The following is a 20,777-nucleotide window of genomic DNA, read 5'->3' as shown; positions in this document are numbered from 1 at the left end:
GGGAGAAGAGCCCAGCTCCCTCCTCTCCACAACCTCCTTTCAGGGAGTTGTAGAGAGTGATAAGGTCTCCCCCTCAGCCTCCTCTTCTCCAGGCTAAACAACCCCAGCTCTCTCAGCCGCTCCTCGTAAGACTTGTTCTCCAGCCCCTCACCAGCTTCGTTGCTCTTCTCTGGACACACTCCAGAGCCTCAACATCCTTCTTGTGGTGAGGGGTCCAGAACTGAGCACAGTATTCGAGGTGCGGTCTCACCAGTGCTGAGTACAGAGGGAGAATAACCTCCCTGGATAAGAGACTTCACCTCATGCTCCTAACGCGATTTAAGACCGCTTTTAAAAGGTGCTTAACAAGGCTGTGGACAGAATCCCAGCCTCGCTGTCCGTTGCTTTCCAACGATCCCACTGGCCCGGCGCTGCGATGGAAAAGCATTCGCAGATGTACAGCACAGGCATCACCAGCTGAAGCACCGACGTTTCCAAACCACCCCTAAGGCAGATCAGTGAACAAAAAGAGCGCAAGTATTCCGAGGCGACTTCTCGTTTCATGCAGCCCAGCAGAGGGATCACCAACAGTTCTGTAACTCTCAGTGCAAATGTACCACTGCCTAGCCAGGGAAAATAAAAGCTCTGAGACCCCGTGCTGGTGGTCAGAGTTCCCTCCCACCCTCCTGGCAATAAACACAAACAACAGTTCAGGAATAAAGAAGCACTCATTTTAATGGCAAACACCACATTTACTGAGCTTCCAGCCCAAAGTAACAGGGATATTTTGAGATGAACAGAGCCAATCTCCACCAAGCTTTTTCTTTCAGAAGTCACCACTACATCACAGATACTGTAGCACCAACGTGACGTTTCCCCATCCCGACCAGCTTCTGTCACCGGGGCCACTAAGGCAGCAAGCACGAAGATGGTAACATTACGCTGGCAGGAATAAAATCTTCTGCTGTGCATGCTTCCTACTCGCACCCCAAATCCCAGTTTGGCATTCGTTACAGTAAAAAACCAAGGCTTTTTGTTGTCTTAAAATGTGTTTTACAATGACAAATTTCCAGCTGCAAGCCACTTCTCTTTCATGCACAAAGTACAGAGAAATGTTAGTCACTTGTCTTATTTTGAGAAGAAAGTAAGGTAGGATATTGGAATTCTTCTGCTTTTAATTTCCTTTGTAAGAAAAGGCTGCCCCTCTCCAGCACTACTGTTTTCCCATATGTGTATTCTGAAGCTACTGAAGTGCCAGGTAATGGAAAACTCGGCTCCGAGGGTGAGTGGTTCCAACTCAGCTCGGGCAGGTGAGGTTCTAACACTTGTGGCACATCCTCAGTAAACAAACACAGATGTGACATGCCAGTAAACGTGCTCAAATCCAATCTAAAACAATGCTAAATAAATTAGGCTAAAGCTAGCATAAAAATTAATTGCAACACAGTTCTAAGTAGTACCGGCTGCATGGCTTTATTCTCGCTTTTGCCAACCAGACACACGCACAGTCAGTATTTTGTTTCTCTAATGTTAGAACAAGCGCTTCATTAATATGCCTGATTGTAAAAAAGAGCCAAGACAAGTAGTAGAAAACCCATTTTATTTATATGGAAAAGGCTACATTTAGGTTTGTAAAAGGGCCATGGTAGTGTTATGTTGCCCGCATGTCAAAAATAATTTGTGAATAGCAACAAAACGGTTACATCTTTCTACACAGCAGTGCAATTAGTTCACGTGGCAATAAAAATTAAATCAAGTATGCAACAGAATCAAACCCAAGTGTTTCTCCATCATCAGTGTACAAAGAATTACAGTGCAAAGTTCAGGTTTTAAAAACTTAAATCTGCAGTCAGTCTTTAGAACATCCGAGCAGGTGGGACTCTCCAATTATTTTCATTACTAGCAGTTGTAGCTTGTCAATACCGTGCACAAACAAGTAAGTCTGAAATGAAATGGCTAAAATAGTAAATAAAATATTTAGTCAATATGGTGAAAAAAGAATTCCAAATTATATAAGTGAGCTAACAAAATGAAACTGAACACACTTCCAAAACGAACAACACACTTTAAGGACACACATACAGTATTCATCACATAAAACCGTCTACTTTTTCCAGCAAAAATAATTTGGTTGCTTTACAACTGCATTATGGATCTCTCAGTCTGAAGATGCAGATGTCCAACTCGTAAAAACCATAACAAATGTCTTCTGCAGCGCATACGAAGAGGATGAACATTCTTTTCACCATCATAAAGTTATCTGTGGAAGTTTGTTCTCCCTTGCTCCAGAAATACAATTACACGGCTGAAAAAAAATTCCAGGGGCATCATGATACACTGAGGCAGGAAACTGCGCTCCACTTCCTTCTAATTTTGAGACCCCCTAAAGGTACAGTACTCTGTGGCATGTGAAAAAGTCTTCACAAGTTACATTGCGTATTTCTGAGTCCATTCTCTCGCATGTCTGTTGTATCTGTATGTGCGGAAAGAAGGCATTATAGTGAAAACCTGTTAGTGAGACATTGACAATGGCCACATGCGTACTTAATACAGATGTTACTGAGCTTTTAACTTCTTAGCATTGATGCAAATGACATTAAAATATCCTAAAAGCTAAGAAACATGCCTTCTGTATGTTCAGTCTCTAACATTACCTATCAGTGCCACTTAAGACTCAAAACCAGTCCCGCAGGTTCGTATTAAAATGTGTATCGTCATGCATATTTAAACCACATTTCACAACCAGTTCCCTTATTTGTATCTTAATCAGAATTTGTTGTCAGTTATTCCTAACTGTGTAAGCTTTACCACTGTCACAGAGTTCACACATTTTAGTTGCATAAAATTCAGTATAATTCACTCATTTGGGGGATAGAAGGCATGGTGATCTTTTCATTCTCCATTCTGCATTTCAGAAGCTGACAGGAAAAATTCCTGAAAAGTATTTTTGACTCGGTTTTAAGTCTTGTGTCTTTTCCTTCTGGTAGGAAGCTGGCTAGCACACCTAGAGACACCTGTCCTTAGAGAGTCAGTAACTTTCCTTCAGGTCCTCCCATTTGTTACATTCCACCTCCAGACTAGATTTGCTTTCTTCTGGGTCCTCCAGAGAAAGTGGGGACAAGGTTTTAAATCCAATTATTAAGGTCAGTACAGCAACTCACATTCTCACTGGTTTTGTTCTTAAGAATATGTCACTGTTAAGTCTTTGTATTTTCACTTATAGTCAAATACCCATAGTTAAATGCTCAGGGGCAACCAGCCATATCTTTTATTTCCTAAATCCAAGCAAGATTAACTCTATTTCATAGGCAATCAGTGTAAGAAGATAAAGCTATGGTAAAACTGCACATTCTCTCACTTTCTCCAGCAATGATTACTGTTCTAGAGACAGAGAAATATCCCTTGTTCGCTTCCTTCACAAACAGGAACTGAAATCACCTTTAAGTAAGCAAACAGACAAAAGCTGAGACACAGACAGGCAGAAGCTGAGGCTCAACATCTCCACCTTGAACACTACCTGCTTTGCAGTACAAGCCATAGAGCTCAAGCCCTTCAGAAGTGGGTTACATGATGTGATTGTATCAGACATCAAACTGTCAAAAAAAGAGCATTTTAGCCATTCTTACTCTAGGGAAAGAAATACTAGACCATAGGCTTCTGTGTAACTTCTACATCACTCCTTCTCTAGCCAGTCCTCAAGGTAAAAGCAATACTCCAGCCTTCATGGACCCGTGACATGTGATGAACTACAGGCCATTAGCAAGCTTTGCAAGACGTCTTCAGTGGCTCAGTATTAAAAAACACCAAACAGTACCAAATAATTTCTCAGTCAGTTAACCTGCAAGTCAAGGATTCTTCTGGATATCACAAACATTCCACTATTAACATAGTTAACAGCAAGGTTACCAAAATGCAGCTCAAGTACCAAGGAAAAAAAGTCTCCTCCATATTAAATCCATAGCCTTTGCCACAGCTTGAAGAAGTCCCCAAATGAACAGCGGTGGTTTGGCTGTCTACGAACATGCTGCGTGGCCATGACTATTGAATTTATTGTCAAGGCCACTGTAAATTTGTGACAAATTAGGACCAGACATATGTGGAGAACCTTAAAGACTTGTACTCCTTGTTACTATCCTAAAATGATTATATGTTTCAGCCTTTCTTAATCCTCCCTACACCTAGAAAATCCACAGGTGCCAAAAGCCTGTTACAGAAGACAGCTCAGGCCATGCTGGTGGACTGCAGCCTACATTCTGCACTGTGCTCAAAACACCCAGAGCAGCAGAGTTCAACATCATCTCCAGTGATAAGCAGAACGTTCTCCTCCCTGGATCACTGATCTATAACCTTTCCTATGCACAAAGGTTTTAGTTTGTAACCCTGGGAGATGCATATAGCTGATACATCAGCAGAGATGGGAAATCTCCCACAGGTTAAGTCTTTCCTCCATGGAACCCTCTGGAAATCATGCAGTCTGATCTGTGGGATAAAGGGCCTGAGTTCCTGCCACCCACAACCGCAACAAACCATTAAGAAAATAATGTATCACTTGGCTTAGCTCTCCACATGCATCACCACTCAAAGTTTGAGCGCTCAAAGGAATAACTCTGCAGAGGCAGCGCTCTGGAAAGAAACACCACTATGCCGGAGCACCAGGATGCCCAGTGACTTCTAAATCCCATTATCTGGTATGTGAGGGCTCAGCCATGTGTGCAGTCATGGGACAGCATTTCAAACCCCTCCTTAGGGGAGAAGTACAACAAGGAGTCAGTAAGCTTTAAACCTGGACGCTGGGAAATCCAGGTGGTCCCGCACTATAAGTAAAAGACCCAGAATAGATGTTTCAGTCAGTTGAGCACTTCTGGAGTTAAAACTCCGCAAATGAAAATCAGGTTTGGTCTAGAAGCAAATAATGCTTCAGTTATGTGCTATCCATGTTACCTACCTAAGACCAGAAACCTCCTGCAAGTCCTAAAGCTGTTCCAGAAAGTAAAAAAAGCTCTTTTTCTCTGTAACATGCTGCAGTTCGATACAACTGTGACAACGGTTCTCAGCAGTAAAAGAAGATCAATATTAGTCTCTCCTACATTTATAAAATTGTGTCCAAAATGTATGTTGACTGTATAGACACAACATCTTACTAAAGGCAAGGGTCTTGCAACCTGAGAATCACAGTAGCAACAAATAATACATATTGGAGAAATGGTATTTCCATGCAGTGAATATAAACACACAACACAAGTGTGCAGGTTTTGCACAACTTTAGGTACCAAAACACCAGCTGTGCCTACAGTTCCCCGACTGCCATTCCATTGATGAATATTTTCAAGATTTAAAAATCTAATCCTGTAGAAATCTATGAAAAGACTATTTTTAGAAGTCAAGGCAGAAGATACACAGCAGATAACCACCTGCAAGGACCACATGCACAAACACGGATATGTTATACTCACTTTTCCTTGTCTGACTTGTAGATCTGTGCAATATCCGGTACTAAAGGATCATCTGGATTAGGATCACAAAGTAAGGAGCATATGGACAATAAAACTAAATAAAAGAGACACTAGATTAAACAAGTTAGTTCACTTTATTTCTCTAATCCTTTAATATATTCCAGTACACTGAAGGTGGGTGGTGTGAGGGAGATTGGAAAGAGAATGCACACCAGTGTTAAGCTTTTGCAGTTCTGTGCCGCAGTGTTTAGAAAGCATCATTTTTCTAGGTCCTAAGTAAACAGCACCTGGTACCTGCCTTGAAAACTTGCAACCCATGGACTTCTATCTTTTACAATGATCTCTCTCCCATGTTTTAACCTGCGAACGTTACACAAGCTACAGACTACATAGTTACATATAAATATTTGATCAAACTAAGCCCTTCCATCTACAATTATTTAAGATAATGAATATTGTTAACACAACACTGCCTTGCAATGCTCTACTTGCGGCCACCTGTGCTGACAGTTCTCTCCTTCATATGAATGTTTCACTGAATTTGATGGAAGTGTGACTTCCATTTGGGAAAATACTTCATCAGCATTTTGGGCAGGTGTTCATAATTCCATATTAATTTCCCGGTATTGAACCAAGAATGTTTGATTTTTCTAACATTTCCTGCCCATACCTTTCAAGAAATTTCTGGTTTTGTACTCATGACTAATATGAATACAAGAGTTCGCAGTTATATGATCCTAAACATGGTGCAAAAGGGAATTTGATGCTACAATAAGAATCTGCTGTAGAAAGGATTCTTTTCCTTGCTTTGTCTTGTTACAAAAGAGCCTGGATTAACACGTATTTTCAGCTGTAGCAAGTGCGACCACTTCATGCTGACATATTGCATTTAATTAAGTGTCAAATACACTGGTGATATTAGAAAATGAGGTTACAACACTTGGGTCAAACCAATGACAGGTGCTATCGGTATGTTGTAATCCTCTGACGTGGCCAAACAAGAACTATAAAGGAGAAACTTCCATGAGCCACTGAGCTAATATAGAATGTGCAGGCATATTAACAGCACCTCCGATCTGTGCACATATGATCAGCAAACAGTTCCTCTTCTTAAGTGAGGGAACGCTCAACAAGTAAAGACACAGAAACTTGATGAAGGTCTAAAAGCTTAAGGAGTTTTCAGTTGTAAACGTCAACCGTTAGACATGATATAAGTGCCAACACTCATTTGCTAAATATCTTCTAAATAACTTGAAACAAGACAACTTTTGCTCAGCAATAAACCAATCAACCAATTTATGTGGAAAGTTAATACCACCTACACACAAGAGTAATTCCTGTCTTCAGCAACTATGTTAGGAAACGGTATTAAACCTAGATTTTATTTAGCTGGGGAGATCACTTCACAGGGTTGTTATGCACGAGCAGAAGTTGCTTTTCCAAGGAGTAATATCAGTCAGACTTGCACAAAGCAACTTCCATTGGACAAAGACTTAACGTTTTTCCTTGCTTGTGCACCAAATGCAATGACTCTGCTCTAAAAAAAAGACACATGGCTAAGACAGCTCTCAGGCCAGAAGCAGGATGTGATACTGTTTAACCTTTGAATTCAAATGAAAACTTTCTGTAACATGACTAGGTGCGTGGCTAAGCATTTTGAAGATGGGTGAGAAAAAGCAATGATAGCACCCACGTTTTAAGCAGCTTCTGAAGTGACAAAATGCCTACAACAAAAGAACTGCTTAATTGTAACCTAAATTTTCCAAAAATCTATGGTGTTCAGCTTGAGAAAGTTTAAGTACAGGGCTAGAATTTTATAAATTTTATAAAATCTTTTAGTGATGACTTGAAAAGCAGCTATATTTGAACTATTCATCTTACAAAAGAATGCAAACCAGAACAATTTATCTCATTTTAAAATAAATTGTAATTAAAACCTTAGCCCACACAACGGTGCTCAGGCAACCCAAAGCGCCATCAATAAGCAATCAGGTGAGCCCACACATTCCAGTATCAGGGTTTCCATTTACATCCAAATTAATTTGATTTTGCAGCTCTGCTCACCAGTCTCTCTTCACTTCTGCATGAACAGTCAGCTATAATACAGAAACTGCATTTCAGGCTAATTGCATGTTATTGCATCTTATCCAACTTGGCTTAGAACATTTCTTTGCGATGCCCATAATATTTTAAGTAATGTGATACTCCAAATAAAGTGTGCAAGATGTTGGATCATAACAAGAACGCCAAAGGAATTTGCCACTTCTGTAATACGGAGGATAAATGAGTTCCCACTGCCACCCTCAGACAGTGCAGTAGCACAGAAAAAAGCACCATGGCAGTGTACGTGCCATTCACAAATCCATCAGCAAATCTGTGAGTTTACCTTTAGATACAGTCAGAGCTGGTGACCACTGTGACCTCAGGATATCGAGACAAATGCTTCCATTACTGTTTATGTTTGGGTGGTATATTTTTGTTGTAAAAGCAATCTGGAATAAAAAATAAATAAAAACCTAGTAAAATCAAATCCTGTTTATTACATTTGTAATCCTTAATGTGGTCCCTTTGGTTCCTAGTCATTCTAGATCTGCCAACACAACTTAGTGTACAGTCTTATCTCTCATGTGCTATGAATATGCTACTGCTGGCTTTCCTGGTTCTAACTGCCAAAATTAAGCCTCAAACAACTAAGATGAAGAAACAAAGATTTGACCAAAATATGGTATAAATTTTGACATAAAGGACTTACCTTTGGTGGTTTGAAAGGATAGTCTGTTGGGAAGTGTACTGTGAGAAAAAAGACTCCCCCTTGATATGCACTATCAGGCTAGGGAAAAAAACAAAACAGACATCAATACATTTCAATTACTCTGGGGCTTCCCTTCCGAATGCAGATAACCTCCCAAAGCTCTGAACATCTTAAAAATCCATTTTTTACCCCAGTACACAGTCCATGCTATTGGCCACAGCCCACTATGGGCTGTGTACTGGGAAGATAGAGAGGGAACTGAAGCTTCCCACTAGCCTGGGGAGCTACAGTAGAGGCAACCACAGCATTATCTAGTGTTGCCCTTCTTGGGGAGAGAAAAGGAGGGAGCAGTGTTTGAGTGGTGGAGCTACAAAGCCGCAGATCCATCAGCTCCCAACTAGCTCCTTCCTTAGCATCTGGGCTGCAAGACACTCCTAGAGCTCAGCTCCACAGCACCAAAGGTCAAAAACCCAGATCACTTCTTCCAAATTCTGTCTCCGTGCAACACTGCAACTACTCTGATCTTCCTCCATCCTTAAGCTACAAATATACTTACCTTAAGAAGTGGTTTCTCTTTGCAGATGCAAAGAGTAGGATTTTCCAATATAATTCAGTTGATCATGATGACATCAGGGAGTTTTAAAACACACAACATCTTTGTGACCTGCACAAATCTGTGAACATGCATTTTGTTAGAGAACATGTGCACAGGTTTACGTCCAGGTTGCACACAAGTTAATAGACAGAAGTAACTTTGTTCCAGTCATCTGTTGAGGAAATCTTTCATTTTTATTAACAAAAAAAAGTGTGTGTGGGAAGGCTTAATGCTAAGTGACAGAGGACAGCGCTGCCATTTCTGATTAAAGGAAGGAGAAGGAAACCTTTCTCATTACTTGGCAAGTAATAATAAACTTGGCAAGTTTAAAATTGCAACATAGGAACTCAATCTCAGCACAGCTGGAGAAGATCAAGTCTAGTTTTTCAAATAAAATGTCTACCTTGGAAATGAGCAAAAACTGCAGTTTCAGAGATGAATGTAAGAGGTTAAGTGGCAAACAGTCCAGTTAGACATGTTGCCTTACACACTTCAAATACAGGCAGCATTGTAATGTAAGGCAGGTTATATATAGTACTGCTAAGAAGTCAGAGCTAAGTAACGTCAGAATAGATTGCTACTGTACTTCCAATCACGTTTGAAAGGACTGCTTGCATAAATACTAAATGGATTTGTCAAAGTTAAAATAAGTTGAAGACGAGACAGGTTCAGTGTCAGATAGAAGGCAAAGTGAAGTCATGCTATGTTTTATGAGTGAGGTTTATAAAACAAATTGCTGATGCTCATAGACAGGAGAGGAGGTTGCCCTATTTCCACAGACAGAAAGTGAATTCTGAAGGTAAGCTTCAGTTCTATATGTCCCTCAAGTCATCAGGAAAAGTACAGGACGCACAACTCTATTTCCTTATGTGATCAAGATAAAGGATTAAGATGCTGACAGTGTTCTTTTCTTGTATCTCAGCAGATATGGCTGAGAAAGGTTGGCTCTTATCTTTAACCAGAGAAATCTGAGGAACTTGAAGCAAAGAAAAGACCATTTTCCAGCATGGAATGTGAAGTGTGAATTGCAAGCTGGAAAAAAAATGGAATTTAAGTTGGGATTTCTGTGCCAGTATTTCCCTTTCTCGCATCAGAGTCAGGACATAGACATTACTGGTGTCAATCAGTGCATCAGTTTTGGCTAACTCTTATCTTCTTTGCTGTTTTGTCATTCGCCATTAAGCAGCGCAGAGGGACAAGGGTCAGAACGAAGCATTAGTATCCTACAGAAAAACTTGCCACAATCATTTCAGCAGCTGCTGGGCCATTGACAATCGGACAACAGATGCCAGCATAGCACTGGCAAATTAGTCACAAAGCTTTCACTGCCTCAGAGTCACTGTGCTGAAAAGGCAGAAATAGTCTCAAAGCAGACTCCATCATATGATGCTGCATTTTAAGGGATTAAGTATCATGTCAAAATTTCAACTCGCACAGTGGTTCAGCTCACGATCTGAACCAGAGACACTTCTTCCCAAATTAATAAGTCTGAAAAGAAACAACTAGGAACACAAACTCCTTGCCAAGATATCAATAAGCACCCCTTCCCTCAGGTCATGTTGTTGTTTATTCTTTATGCTGAAAAGCCTGTCAGTTTTCCTTTAAAACTCTTTGTTCTAAAGCTTTATTACTCAATTTCCTCGACAAGAGTCATAAATTGGGTCTCTAAGAGATCTCCTCCAACAGAGGAAAGCAGGCCTTTTTCATGCAGAAACCAGAAGTACCCACAACTGCTGGTCTACAGTTGGCAAAAGCCATCCAGAGCCACATCACATCTGTCAAATAAGCTCTACCTAAAAGCCCCAAAATCACCCTATGCAACATGACTCTTGCTTACAGTTACCAACTTCCAGTTTGGATTAGACCTACTCTTCCTCCTTTCCGATAGATGAATCTTCCAGAATTGGAACAATCATCTCTGAATAGCGAGCTTTTCACTTGGCAGCCCACATCACCAATTCAAATGTTGCAGTTGACTGATTAACCACACCTGATTTCACAAAGAGGACGGATTTTTGAACAGTTACAGAAACAAACTAGTGCCAGGCTACCAAGAACATCACCACCACAACCCTGAATTTTCAACCTGTACGCAACGCAGCTGAACGTGACTGCCATGCTTACAGAAACCCAAACGAATCCTTCCCTAGCCATAAGGGAAACTACTTTTTACAGAGCATGAATTATATACTTACAGGTCCCATAATTGTTGCTTGCCAATGAAACACTGAAAGTCAAAAAGACACAATGATTAGAGAGCTTCTGAGCTTTTCTTGATAGAAGAAAGGTGAACTGCGACAATGTACTTATGAAGAGCTTACAGTCATCTCCAACAGGTCCAGCGGAACAGTGGGCCGGTGGGTCTCGCTGCAGATCAGTTAGTTCCTGTAAGAAACACAAACACTTCAAAGACATTGACATATAAAATACACACCACGCAGCAGTATGGCTTCAAAAGCGAGAACCCAAACAGATTTTGTTAAACAGACCTGTGGCATGTTGGAAGAAATCAACACTTGAAATGCCCACTGAGAGAGAAAGGGTTTTTTTTGCAGATGTGCTTGCAGCTAAACAGAATATTGTGCTATAAATTAATATCCAATACACTGCAGTAGAGACAAAAAATGAAGAAAATGAAGAGTTTAGTGATTTTTCTGTAAACTCACTGCTTAATTTAGAAATTTATGTGCTAATCCGACTTTTCCTTTACCTTTTCATTTTACAAAAGCTATTGGCTTAATCTATGCAGGCTAGCTGAGTTAAACGAGCTCATAAAATGCTTGCAGTCTGCCTAGAGGGGATATATGAACATATGAACACTGCGACAATGTACTTATGAAGAGCTTACAGTCATCTCCAACAGGTCCAGCGGAACAGTGGGCCGGTGGGTCTCTCGGTGTTCATATATCTATACATATTTTTTTTTCTATGTAAACTAGAACACATAGGAAAAATACTAACTCTATGCTTTATTTAACACACCTTGATTTAATTCCCTACATGTTTAGTTTTAGTTTGGGCTTTTTGTAGATTTGTTTTTAGTTTTGTTTTGTTTTGTTGTTTGTTTGTTTTTTATCAAAGTACTATCAATAAAAACCCCAAGAAACCTGAAATTTAAGAGAAGCGTTCAGAGAAGCTTTTGCACATCACCTGATTTATTTCTTTTACAGAAGTCCACATAGTCACAGATACTTAATCACACAAAATCAGCCCAGCTTTTCATCTGATTTATCAATACTATATCATACGCAAGGAAGCCAGGCATTAATGTTGGTTCATTTCCCTTGTTTAATTCAAGACATTATTGCAAAGTCTGAAGTTTTACTGTACTAAGAACAAACAACTTATTCTAATTCTGAGCTGACAGCAACTGTGCTGCTCAAAGTTTAATGATTATGCATAAATATTTCCCTGCTAAGTCTGTGTATTAAGACACTCAACTAATTACTCATATAGACACATTTAAGTCAACAACGGACATAAGCAGACACGCAAATATCTCTTTGAGCTTTGCTTACAGAGTAACAGTGGGAGTATTTCTACCTAGAAATCATTAGTCAAGACAGCTCCTTCCAAAATCAAGTTTTAAATTGGAATGAAGCTTAACTTATGTGTAGAATTTGCGTATGTAGTGTGATCAGACCTTACATACATTCTGAAAGGTTAGAACTCTGCACTTCTCAGCTGCTGTGATATATTTATCCGTTTTCAACATCCAATAAATATTTCAACTCACACACTACTCTCTGAGGGACCTCATTTACCACAGACTCGGCACCTAAATTCAGGCACAGTACTTATAGGTCCATTCTTGGCTCGGAAGTCGAAGAAAGGCCCTGCAACATATCTTCAGGCAGTTAATAAAGCAGTAACGTTACTACTTGCCCCTAAGCCACTCCTTACAATCTTTGTAATTAAAACAAGAGAGACAGTTCTTTGATATACTGAAATTGCTAACCAGTGTCCCTTGTCTGCCCCTACCTTTGTTCTGGTGGTGAAATTGTATGCTAGCCCTGAAACAATGCCCCATGTTAGATTTTGACTAAGAAAGGCAACAGCAAAACCCTTTAGAAGCATAGGCTCCTTTTTAATCAAAGGATTCAAATTTCAGCAAGGGAGTGATACCGAGAACCAGTGATCTCTGCAAAGCCAAGTCCCTGCCAGTACACGAGCAGAGTCAACAAGTCTCAAGTTTCCAGGAGTCATAAGAGTTGCAACAAGCACTACAGGGACAGAGCAGATAGAGCCACTGACCTCCCACAGTTGCATCTCAAGATCTAACCCTGCAAGAGGAGGCTGTCTCGTACATGCACTAAAAAAACCATCCAGCTACACAAGACCATTAGCCAAACTGGAGAATTCAAAGCCTAAAAATCACATGGTTTATAGCAGTCATGGTTGACTATTAGATTAAAGTGAATTACAAGAAATATAAGTAGCTTAAAGTCTTCAGAAAGTCTCTAAAATGAATGCAAACATTCTCTTATGAGTATGCAAGCTGCGAGGCAAGCACTTAATTTTAGAGTTGCAAATCTATTACAGTGCTTTCAAGGGCTACGTGCTTTCATCAAGATCTTTACATAACCCCAAACCACACAAACTGGTTTTCATGCATATGTACACATGTACTTGAGAACTTGTAGGACCTGCGGAAGGCTCCTCAGGAATGCGCTTCCAGTTCGTTCAGATCGAAAGCACTGAAACTTGTCCATGATAAAAAACTTAGATTCATAGAATGGTTTGAGTTGGAAAGGACCTTAAAAATCATTGAATTCCACCCCCCTGCCATGGGCAGGAATACCTCCCACTGGATCGGGTTGCTCCTGCTCCAAGCCCCATCCAATCTGGCCTTGAACACCACCAAGGGATGGGACAGCCACGGCTTCCCTGGGCAACCTGTGCCAGTGCCTCATCATGTGTTTTAAACCATACTTCGATGAGACTCAGAACTATTAACTCCTGTTATTAATATTTCCCTAATAATGATGAAGAAAAGGATCTCTTTAACCAACTTCACTATTAAATAAGAACAATGTTCACGGACACATTCAGAGAGCTCCTGCAGCCAGGAAACAAAGCCAGACCAAACCTCAAAATACCAATATAACAACTTCAAGCCATATTTTCCAATCATAAGAAATTGTGTACTGAAGCTAATGTTATTTAAAAATACAAATGGTAGCATGATCAAACTTTGTAAATTAAGTTTGACAATGTAAACCATTTAAGTCTTTACATACAGAAGCTCAGATCAAGCTGTGATGAAAACAAAGAACTTTTCAGCTTTGTACTGCTAATTATGCTGTTTAGGCTTCACATAAAAAGCCATTTATCTGGAGAGCTGTAAGGCTTTCGTCTTCAAGCTTTCTTGCATGTTTTGAAATGGTGCAAGGGGACAGTCAGAATGTCCCCTGTGAGTCAGACTGAATGACCAGTGTCTGGAGCTGAATGCTGCAGAATATTTGTGAGGATTTTCTAGAGCAAGGAAATGTAGAAAAACTGCTTCATGACTTCATGTAGTCACAAAAAAATGAGAAGTTGAGCACAAGAACTCTCTATACAAAACAGTAAAGATGCTCTTCACAAGAAGGCCAACACCCTGTTGTGTCAGGAGATAATGCTGAAGAGTCAGAGCACAGGGTGCTGAAAGCTCATCACATGCAAGGGAACTGCAGGTAAGGCATTACACTATCAACACTATTTCCCAGTCATCTTAAGTTAATTAGTTCCAGCAGTTTTGTCCATGTTTTATGGATTAACACTGCATGATGCAGGTCTGCTTCCTTCAAGGCCTTGCTTACACTGGTATTTCCACTCGGTGGTATGGAAAACGCAGGTGCAAGACTTTGATGTAGGCAGGCAGACAAACAGCATCCATAACTCAAAGCAGTGCAGGTCCAGTTTCTAAAGAGGAACTCAACACTATGAATTACATTGCACACTGGCACAGTGTCTTCTGTGAGAATAACAAAGCCAAAATTTTGTCTGCAAGAGATGCAAACTGAAGTTATCAGTTACTTCAAACCCTGGTTGATGTCACAGCATAAAAGCATCTTTCAGGAGCTTCAACACACGGCATGCTATCCCAAAGCATCCAAGATAAACTTGTACAGAGAAAACAGCTAGGACAGCAGTAGGAATAAATCTGCTAATCCTCTCAATGATAGAAAATATTACGGAGTTAATCCTGGTTGCAGTGAATGGGTGCAAGAGTGAAGCGTTTCTCTTGTCTAACTACAGAGCAGCAGCAGAGCACAGAAGTAAGCAGAATCCGTGACCAGGTGTAAAGGGATATTCACATGCTGCTGCACATGCTAAACAACAGTTGATGGAGATGGACACAGCGAAGCCTCCAAACGATCACCTTGCATTGCACCACACGCACTGTGTGGGCAGCAGGAGGCAAACATTTAAAAATCAAGTTTAACAGATGTAAAACACATAGTATGGTAGGCTATAAATGCTGAAAAAAAAATCTGAGTGTGCAGACTAGAACTCTTTGTCAAAGTATAACACAGAATGTATGTCATAAAAGTATAAAGCTGGTAAAGACTGAGAGGCCAGTTTAACCCTTACATGCTTCATTAGCAGTCACGCTTCTCTCCTAAAAAGCTACTGCAACAATAATGTAAAGGACACCTTGATAACAAGGAGATAAATATTCTCAGCATAGAACTCATGGACACTCAATGGCTCTGAGCATGAGCAGTAACAAAAAAAGCCCTAAAATGTTTCCTTTTTTCAGTTAAAAAGACTGTAGACTCTCAGAAGACTGAAATAAACTGCAGCCAGCATCACTAAAAGCTATATTAATTCTGTAAGTGGCACAGACCCACAACCAGAGGCCTTTTCAACACTGTTTTTTTGAATATAGAGGTTTAATTTTGCCAGCTATGTCGTTAATTCCTTGCACAAAAAGCACTGCAGACCACAGACTCACTTCCTACCAATGCTGCGCACACACTGCTGCTCTTATATTAAGGCTGTCTGGAACCATCTGTCAAAAAAACCAGGGATTATACACAGACTAGTTAAAGGATTCTTTGTCCTTCATAAATTGGGTAAATGTAAAGCAAATATTTATCATCACATTTCTCAATATAAAGGCAAATCTTAGTAATAAAGTATATATTTCATTTTTATACACTGTTTTAACACACAAAAAAAAATATTGCTGTCATATCACAGCTGATATTTTGAAAGCAAATTAAAGCATTCTACATTACAGATCCAAAAAAGAAGTTTCCTCAGTATGTTTATTACTGTCCACAAACAGCATGTGACTCAACAGTCTAAACCTAAACCACACATATAGATAGAATTTTATTCACTTGAGTCAATTTACAGTAATAAAAGTTATTTTCAACCTAAATATTCAACTTGGTATGTCCTGTTAGCCTACACATGTATGAAACACACACTGGAACAGACAGACATATGTTCACTGGCATATCTAAATGTCAGAATGCTTCTGTTCTCTCCAAGTTGTAGGACAGAAACAACCAAACACTGTGCATCAACAAGATAAACCATAAAAGCTATTTTTAAACCAGTCTCCAAATATGTCTCTTCTAACTGGTTTCAGAATCTCTTCTAAGACCATTTTTTTTTCATGTCTCTATAAGAAAAGTAAATACTGGGTTTGTACATATTCCAAACCAGCCTGTATCATTAACAAGCAAACATCAGCCCCCTCTTAACCCTAGAGGAATACCCAGGAGTACAGGATTTATGATGAAATCCATCTCCCCAAGTGCCACACTGAACTGACAGGACGGCAAACTCGGAATCTGACACGTAAACAAAGAACTTGGAACAGGGGTCTCAGAGAAATGGGTCTGCATGGGGTGGGTGGGCAGAACTGACCTGCACGGTACCTTACACAGCGTGACAGTCTCGATTGATGTCTACTTTGCACAAAAGCCGCGGGGTCTCAATTTCCAGAGGCAGTAACAATAAAGGCTTCTTTGCACAAGATCCCTTCCCAAGTAAAACCTACACTATTTGCTTTGTTTTCATAACCTGCATCATCTGGAATTTACAATGCCCACCAAATCATGGGTTATTCTTCCACTGCTGCCTCACAGGCTACAGAGAAGCAACTCCTGCGACAAAGAACATCTATTCTACATTAGACATAGACCGCAGCTTGAAGTTTTTGACAGCGTCAAAACAGACTGCCTCTCCTTCACACAATGGCAAAGGAAAGCTCTGACAAGGCAAACTAACACAGGCTCCTCTGCTTAAGATGAATAAGAACCCCCTGCCCTTCTAGGATTCTTTGAGGAACTCCAAGACAGATTTGTCAGGGAGGCGGGGCAGTGATAGCCGTGTTTGCACAGCACGGCTTCACATCTTCGCTGCTCTCCCACCAAGCTGAACATACTTCCATGTGCAGCCACCAGGTTGTTTGTTGACTATTCATTTGCTCATTTGTTAAGAAAGCTCGCAGGCACAATACATCTTTCCATGACTTGTGTATAGTCTTGAAGTCCGGGGTGTCCTCCTTTGAGGGGTCCTCCAAGGATGATCAACAAAGGATGAGATGCAATGACATGGATCACAGTGGCATCACTATGTAGAAACTGGAGCCCCAACCGTATGAGATAAAACATGCTCACAAGCCTTACGAGGAGCGGCTGAGGGATCTGGGGTTGTTTAGCCTGGAGAAGAGGAGGCTGAGGGGAGACCTTATTGCTCTCTACAACTACCTGAAAGGAGGTTGTAGAGAGGAGGGAGCTGGGCTCTTCTCCCAAGTGACAGGGGACAGGACAAGGGGGAACAGCCTCAAGATGCACCAGGGGAAGTTCAGGCTGGACATCAGAAAAAGAATTTTCACAGGAAGGGTCACTGGGCACTGGCAGAGGCTGCTGAGGGAGGGTGTGGAGTCACCATCCCTGGAGGTGTTTAAAAGACAGGCAGACAAGGTGTTCAGGGACATGGTTTAGTGGTTGATAGGAATGGTCAGACTTGATGATCCAATAGGTCTTTTCCAACCTAGTGATTCTGTGATTCTATGATTTCTGTTTATTACAGCTTTGCTTCCTCTGTAGGTGCTGCCATCTTGAACTCAAAATACCAAAATTATTGTGAACACTGAAGCTTGCTACTAAAATCCCCCCATGTTTAAGTACAATTCTGAACCACCCTAAAAGCACCCAAGCTGAACTTCAGACAGTATGCCTAGACAGACAAGCTCCCAAGTACTACCATTGTGTTTTCTGACAGTGCTTTGTTCTCCAAAGAGTTCCTCTTATGAAACCCTTACAGCATTTCATCTGCTCCAGATTTTATCCCTTCCTACCTCTGAGATGCAACAAAGCCATGAACCTTTACGGCCAGTCTGAAACATCAGGAACTTAGAGGGGACAAATCCACCTCCACATAAATACATTTCATCTAGCATCAAACTTCCATTTTTGTCATTTTCAGGAATGCTCTGTGCATTACAGTGACGTCAGGACAGTTTGTTTTTTCAAACTTCTTCACAACATTTTAACTTTCCACTGGAAACAATTGATTATTTCCTTGCCGCTTCCCTCTTCCACTGCTCCAGAGGCAGGCTGCTGGCCAAATCACTTTAGTACTATTTTATCCTTACCCTGGAAAGGCAGCAGATAGAGATGAGGGTGGTTAATGAAGAAAAAGGAACGCAACAATAGCCATTTCTGCAGAAAGAGGTAGTTCTGACCCTAATCTCAACTATTCTGGTAGGTCCCTTCCCACTATCCCTTCATGTTTCAGGTAGAAGTTATGTTGTAATCAGGAAATCGCAGACTATCCTGAAGTCAGCACTCTGATAAGCACGTCTTCTCATTTGAAAGGCCACAACTTACCACTTTGTCTCAAAAATACCAGATGGCTACCAGACTTCCCACTTTCTCTTTGTCTGTTCACCTTATTAGCATGAAACTAAACAAGAGGAAAGAAGAGGTATGTGGAACAATCCTATTCTTATAAACGCAAGAGTAAGGAGACGTGCATGAAAAGGGGGAAAATTAAAAGGTGACAAAAGATAAAGCATTCCCATAATCTGCAGATGCGTGACAGAGTTGTTTGCTAATCACAGTAGTTATTCATTAATATTTGATACAATGTTCAAATGTAATATGACAACAATATGGGATAACAAGTAACAAAATCTCCCTTAACTGCATCACCCCTGAAGTAGGATTTGTAGCAGGAGAGCTGACTGCCAGCATCTGGAAGAAAAGCATACAAGGAACTACCCAGGTATTGCAGGGCATCCTCAGCCTGCTGGCAGCAGGGTGAACTGGCCATTATGGAATTCTACTTCTGTAATGCCAGCATTTTTCAATAACAAATGGGAATCTGGAACAAGGAAACACAGCACAGCCACTAACTAAACCAGGACAGCAGAAACCAGGCATGGCACAGCAACAGCAAGACCACCTCTTCCTCAGCATTGACAGTACTTCAGCGTTGATGTTCACCCTTCACAGCGCCATGGTGGACTGTGCTGCTCAATGACCAGCTCAGTCTGGCCAGACGGAGGGAATATGGACTCTCACTCCTCACTTAAAACCCGGCCGTTTACAAACGGTATCCAAAACCTCTGGGACTGGGACGCACTCGAAGGTCAGATGGGGCAGACAGCAATTCCTGATGAGGAAAAGCCCCTGGCTGACCGAGCCGTGCATGGGTGAAGCAGCCACCTCACCGACAGCCCTGAGACCACCGGGGCACCTCACACCCATTGCTGCGTGCCCGCACCCCGCGGAACACCTCGGGTGCGCAGCTGATGGTGAGGTGGATCACACATCGGCACGGGAGGTCATGCACCGGTACACAGGAGGTCATGCACACAGACACAGGGGTGTCATCACGCACCGGCACATGGGAGGTCACGCACCGGCACATGGGAGATCACACACTGGTCCACAGGAGGTCATGTACATCGAAACAGGGCTGTCGTCACGCACTGGCACAGGAGGTCACGCACACCGACACAGGGGTGTCATCAAGCACACCCGCACGGCAGAGGTCCCGCGCCCCAAAGCAGGCGTGTCGCCAAGCCCCAGCACACGGACGGTCCCGCACAGCGGCACGGGAGATCACGCACCGGCACAGTGGGTCACACGCAGTGTCACGGAAGGTCACGCACCGGCACGGGAAGGTCGCACACCGATACAAGAAGGGTCACACACCGGCACACGGGGCAGCGTCACGCACGCCGGCGTCACGTCACGCGTTAACACGGAGGGGGATGTCAGGCACCGGCAGACGGCAGGTCACACACTAAAACGGGAGAGCACGCACACTGGCACGCGGGGGGTTCGCGCACCAACACGGGAGATCACGCACACACGGGGGGAGGGAGTCCCGCTCCCCACTCACTTTCTGTATCCGCTTCAGGGCCATGGGAGCGCAGGGCGGCGAACGCGGACGGCCCGGGGCGGCGCCGAGGGACGGGCCGGGGCGGGGCGGGGCAGCAGCGGCGGGGCGGGGCCAGGAAGGAGGGGCGGGCGGAAGGGGCGGGGCGGGAGGGGCCGGAAAAGGCGGAGAGAAGCCAGGAGGGGCGAGGCCGACTAGGCGCGGGGCGGGAGGCGGGACGACGGGCGTGGCCGGGGGGGACGGACGGCAAATGGGGGCGTGGCCACATGGGGTGTGGATGTCTGGAGACTGCACGATAGCTGTCGATGCGAGATAGGCTTATATTACAAGATAATTAAACACACAAACCAGCTGCAGCAAAACTTCTCCATTAATTCTCACGGTGCTTGGGCGGAGGCGCCTGGGAACTCTGGGCGCTGTCGGCTTTTGCTCCCGAGCCAAGCACCCTAGTGCCCTCCTCAATCCTACCCCTCAACTCTTCATCTCCCATCTTTAACTCTCTGCAGGGATGGGACTCAAATCACCTCCCCGGGCAGCCGTTCCAGTGGCTGACAGCCCATTGGGCGAAGAGATTTTCCCAACGTCCAGTCTGAAGCTCCCCTTGTGCTACTTGAGCCCATTCCCTCTCGCCTTATCGCTGTCA

General features: G+C 42.4%; 1 protein-coding gene across 3 annotated transcripts; it reads right to left on the bottom strand.

Annotated features, from left to right (window-relative positions):
• Window positions 1-1,502: 1,502 nt before the first annotated feature.
• UBE2D1 (ubiquitin conjugating enzyme E2 D1) lies at window positions 1,503-20,258 on the bottom strand. Of its 3 annotated transcripts, none has more exons than XM_054071822.1 (7): window positions 20,138-20,258; window positions 11,101-11,164; window positions 10,975-11,006; window positions 8,185-8,262; window positions 7,819-7,924; window positions 5,433-5,526; window positions 1,503-2,452 (listed from the first exon to the last, which is right to left on the bottom strand). In XM_054071822.1, the coding sequence occupies exons 1-7, from the start codon at window positions 20,159-20,161 to the stop codon at window positions 2,407-2,409; spliced, it is 444 nt and encodes a 147-aa protein (XP_053927797.1). In that variant the 5' UTR covers window positions 20,162-20,258; the 3' UTR covers window positions 1,503-2,406. The 3 variants fall into 3 exon arrangements, with proteins under 3 accessions (XP_053927797.1, XP_053927798.1, XP_009567430.1); XM_054071823.1 differs by lacking the exon at window positions 20,138-20,258 and adding an exon at window positions 11,269-11,292; XM_009569135.2 differs by lacking the exon at window positions 20,138-20,258 and having other exon boundaries at window positions 11,101-11,200.
• Between the last annotated feature and the right edge of the window lie 519 nt (window positions 20,259-20,777).

The sequence above is a fragment of the Cuculus canorus genome, chromosome 7 (genome assembly GCF_017976375.1).
Source record: "Cuculus canorus isolate bCucCan1 chromosome 7, bCucCan1.pri, whole genome shotgun sequence".
In the NCBI taxonomy this organism is placed as follows: Eukaryota; Metazoa; Chordata; class Aves; order Cuculiformes; family Cuculidae; genus Cuculus; species Cuculus canorus.
The sequence above is the reverse complement of the archived record's forward strand: the minus strand, read 5'-3'. Positions and strand labels throughout refer to the sequence as shown.

Bases quoted from the DNA above. Each gene is read 5' to 3' on its own strand.
- UBE2D1 (XM_009569135.2), bottom strand. From the start codon at position 11,200: ATGTCAATGTCTTTGAAGTGTTTGTGTTTCTTACAGGAACTAACTGAT. The intron at 8,263-10,974 runs GTAAGTATATAA...TTTTTTCCCTAG, and splicing joins AAGCAACAATTATGGGACCT to CCTGATAGTGCATATCAAGG. The intron at 7,925-8,184 runs GTAAGTCCTTTA...TTTTTATTCCAG, and splicing joins ATCCTTTCAAACCACCAAAG to ATTGCTTTTACAACAAAAAT.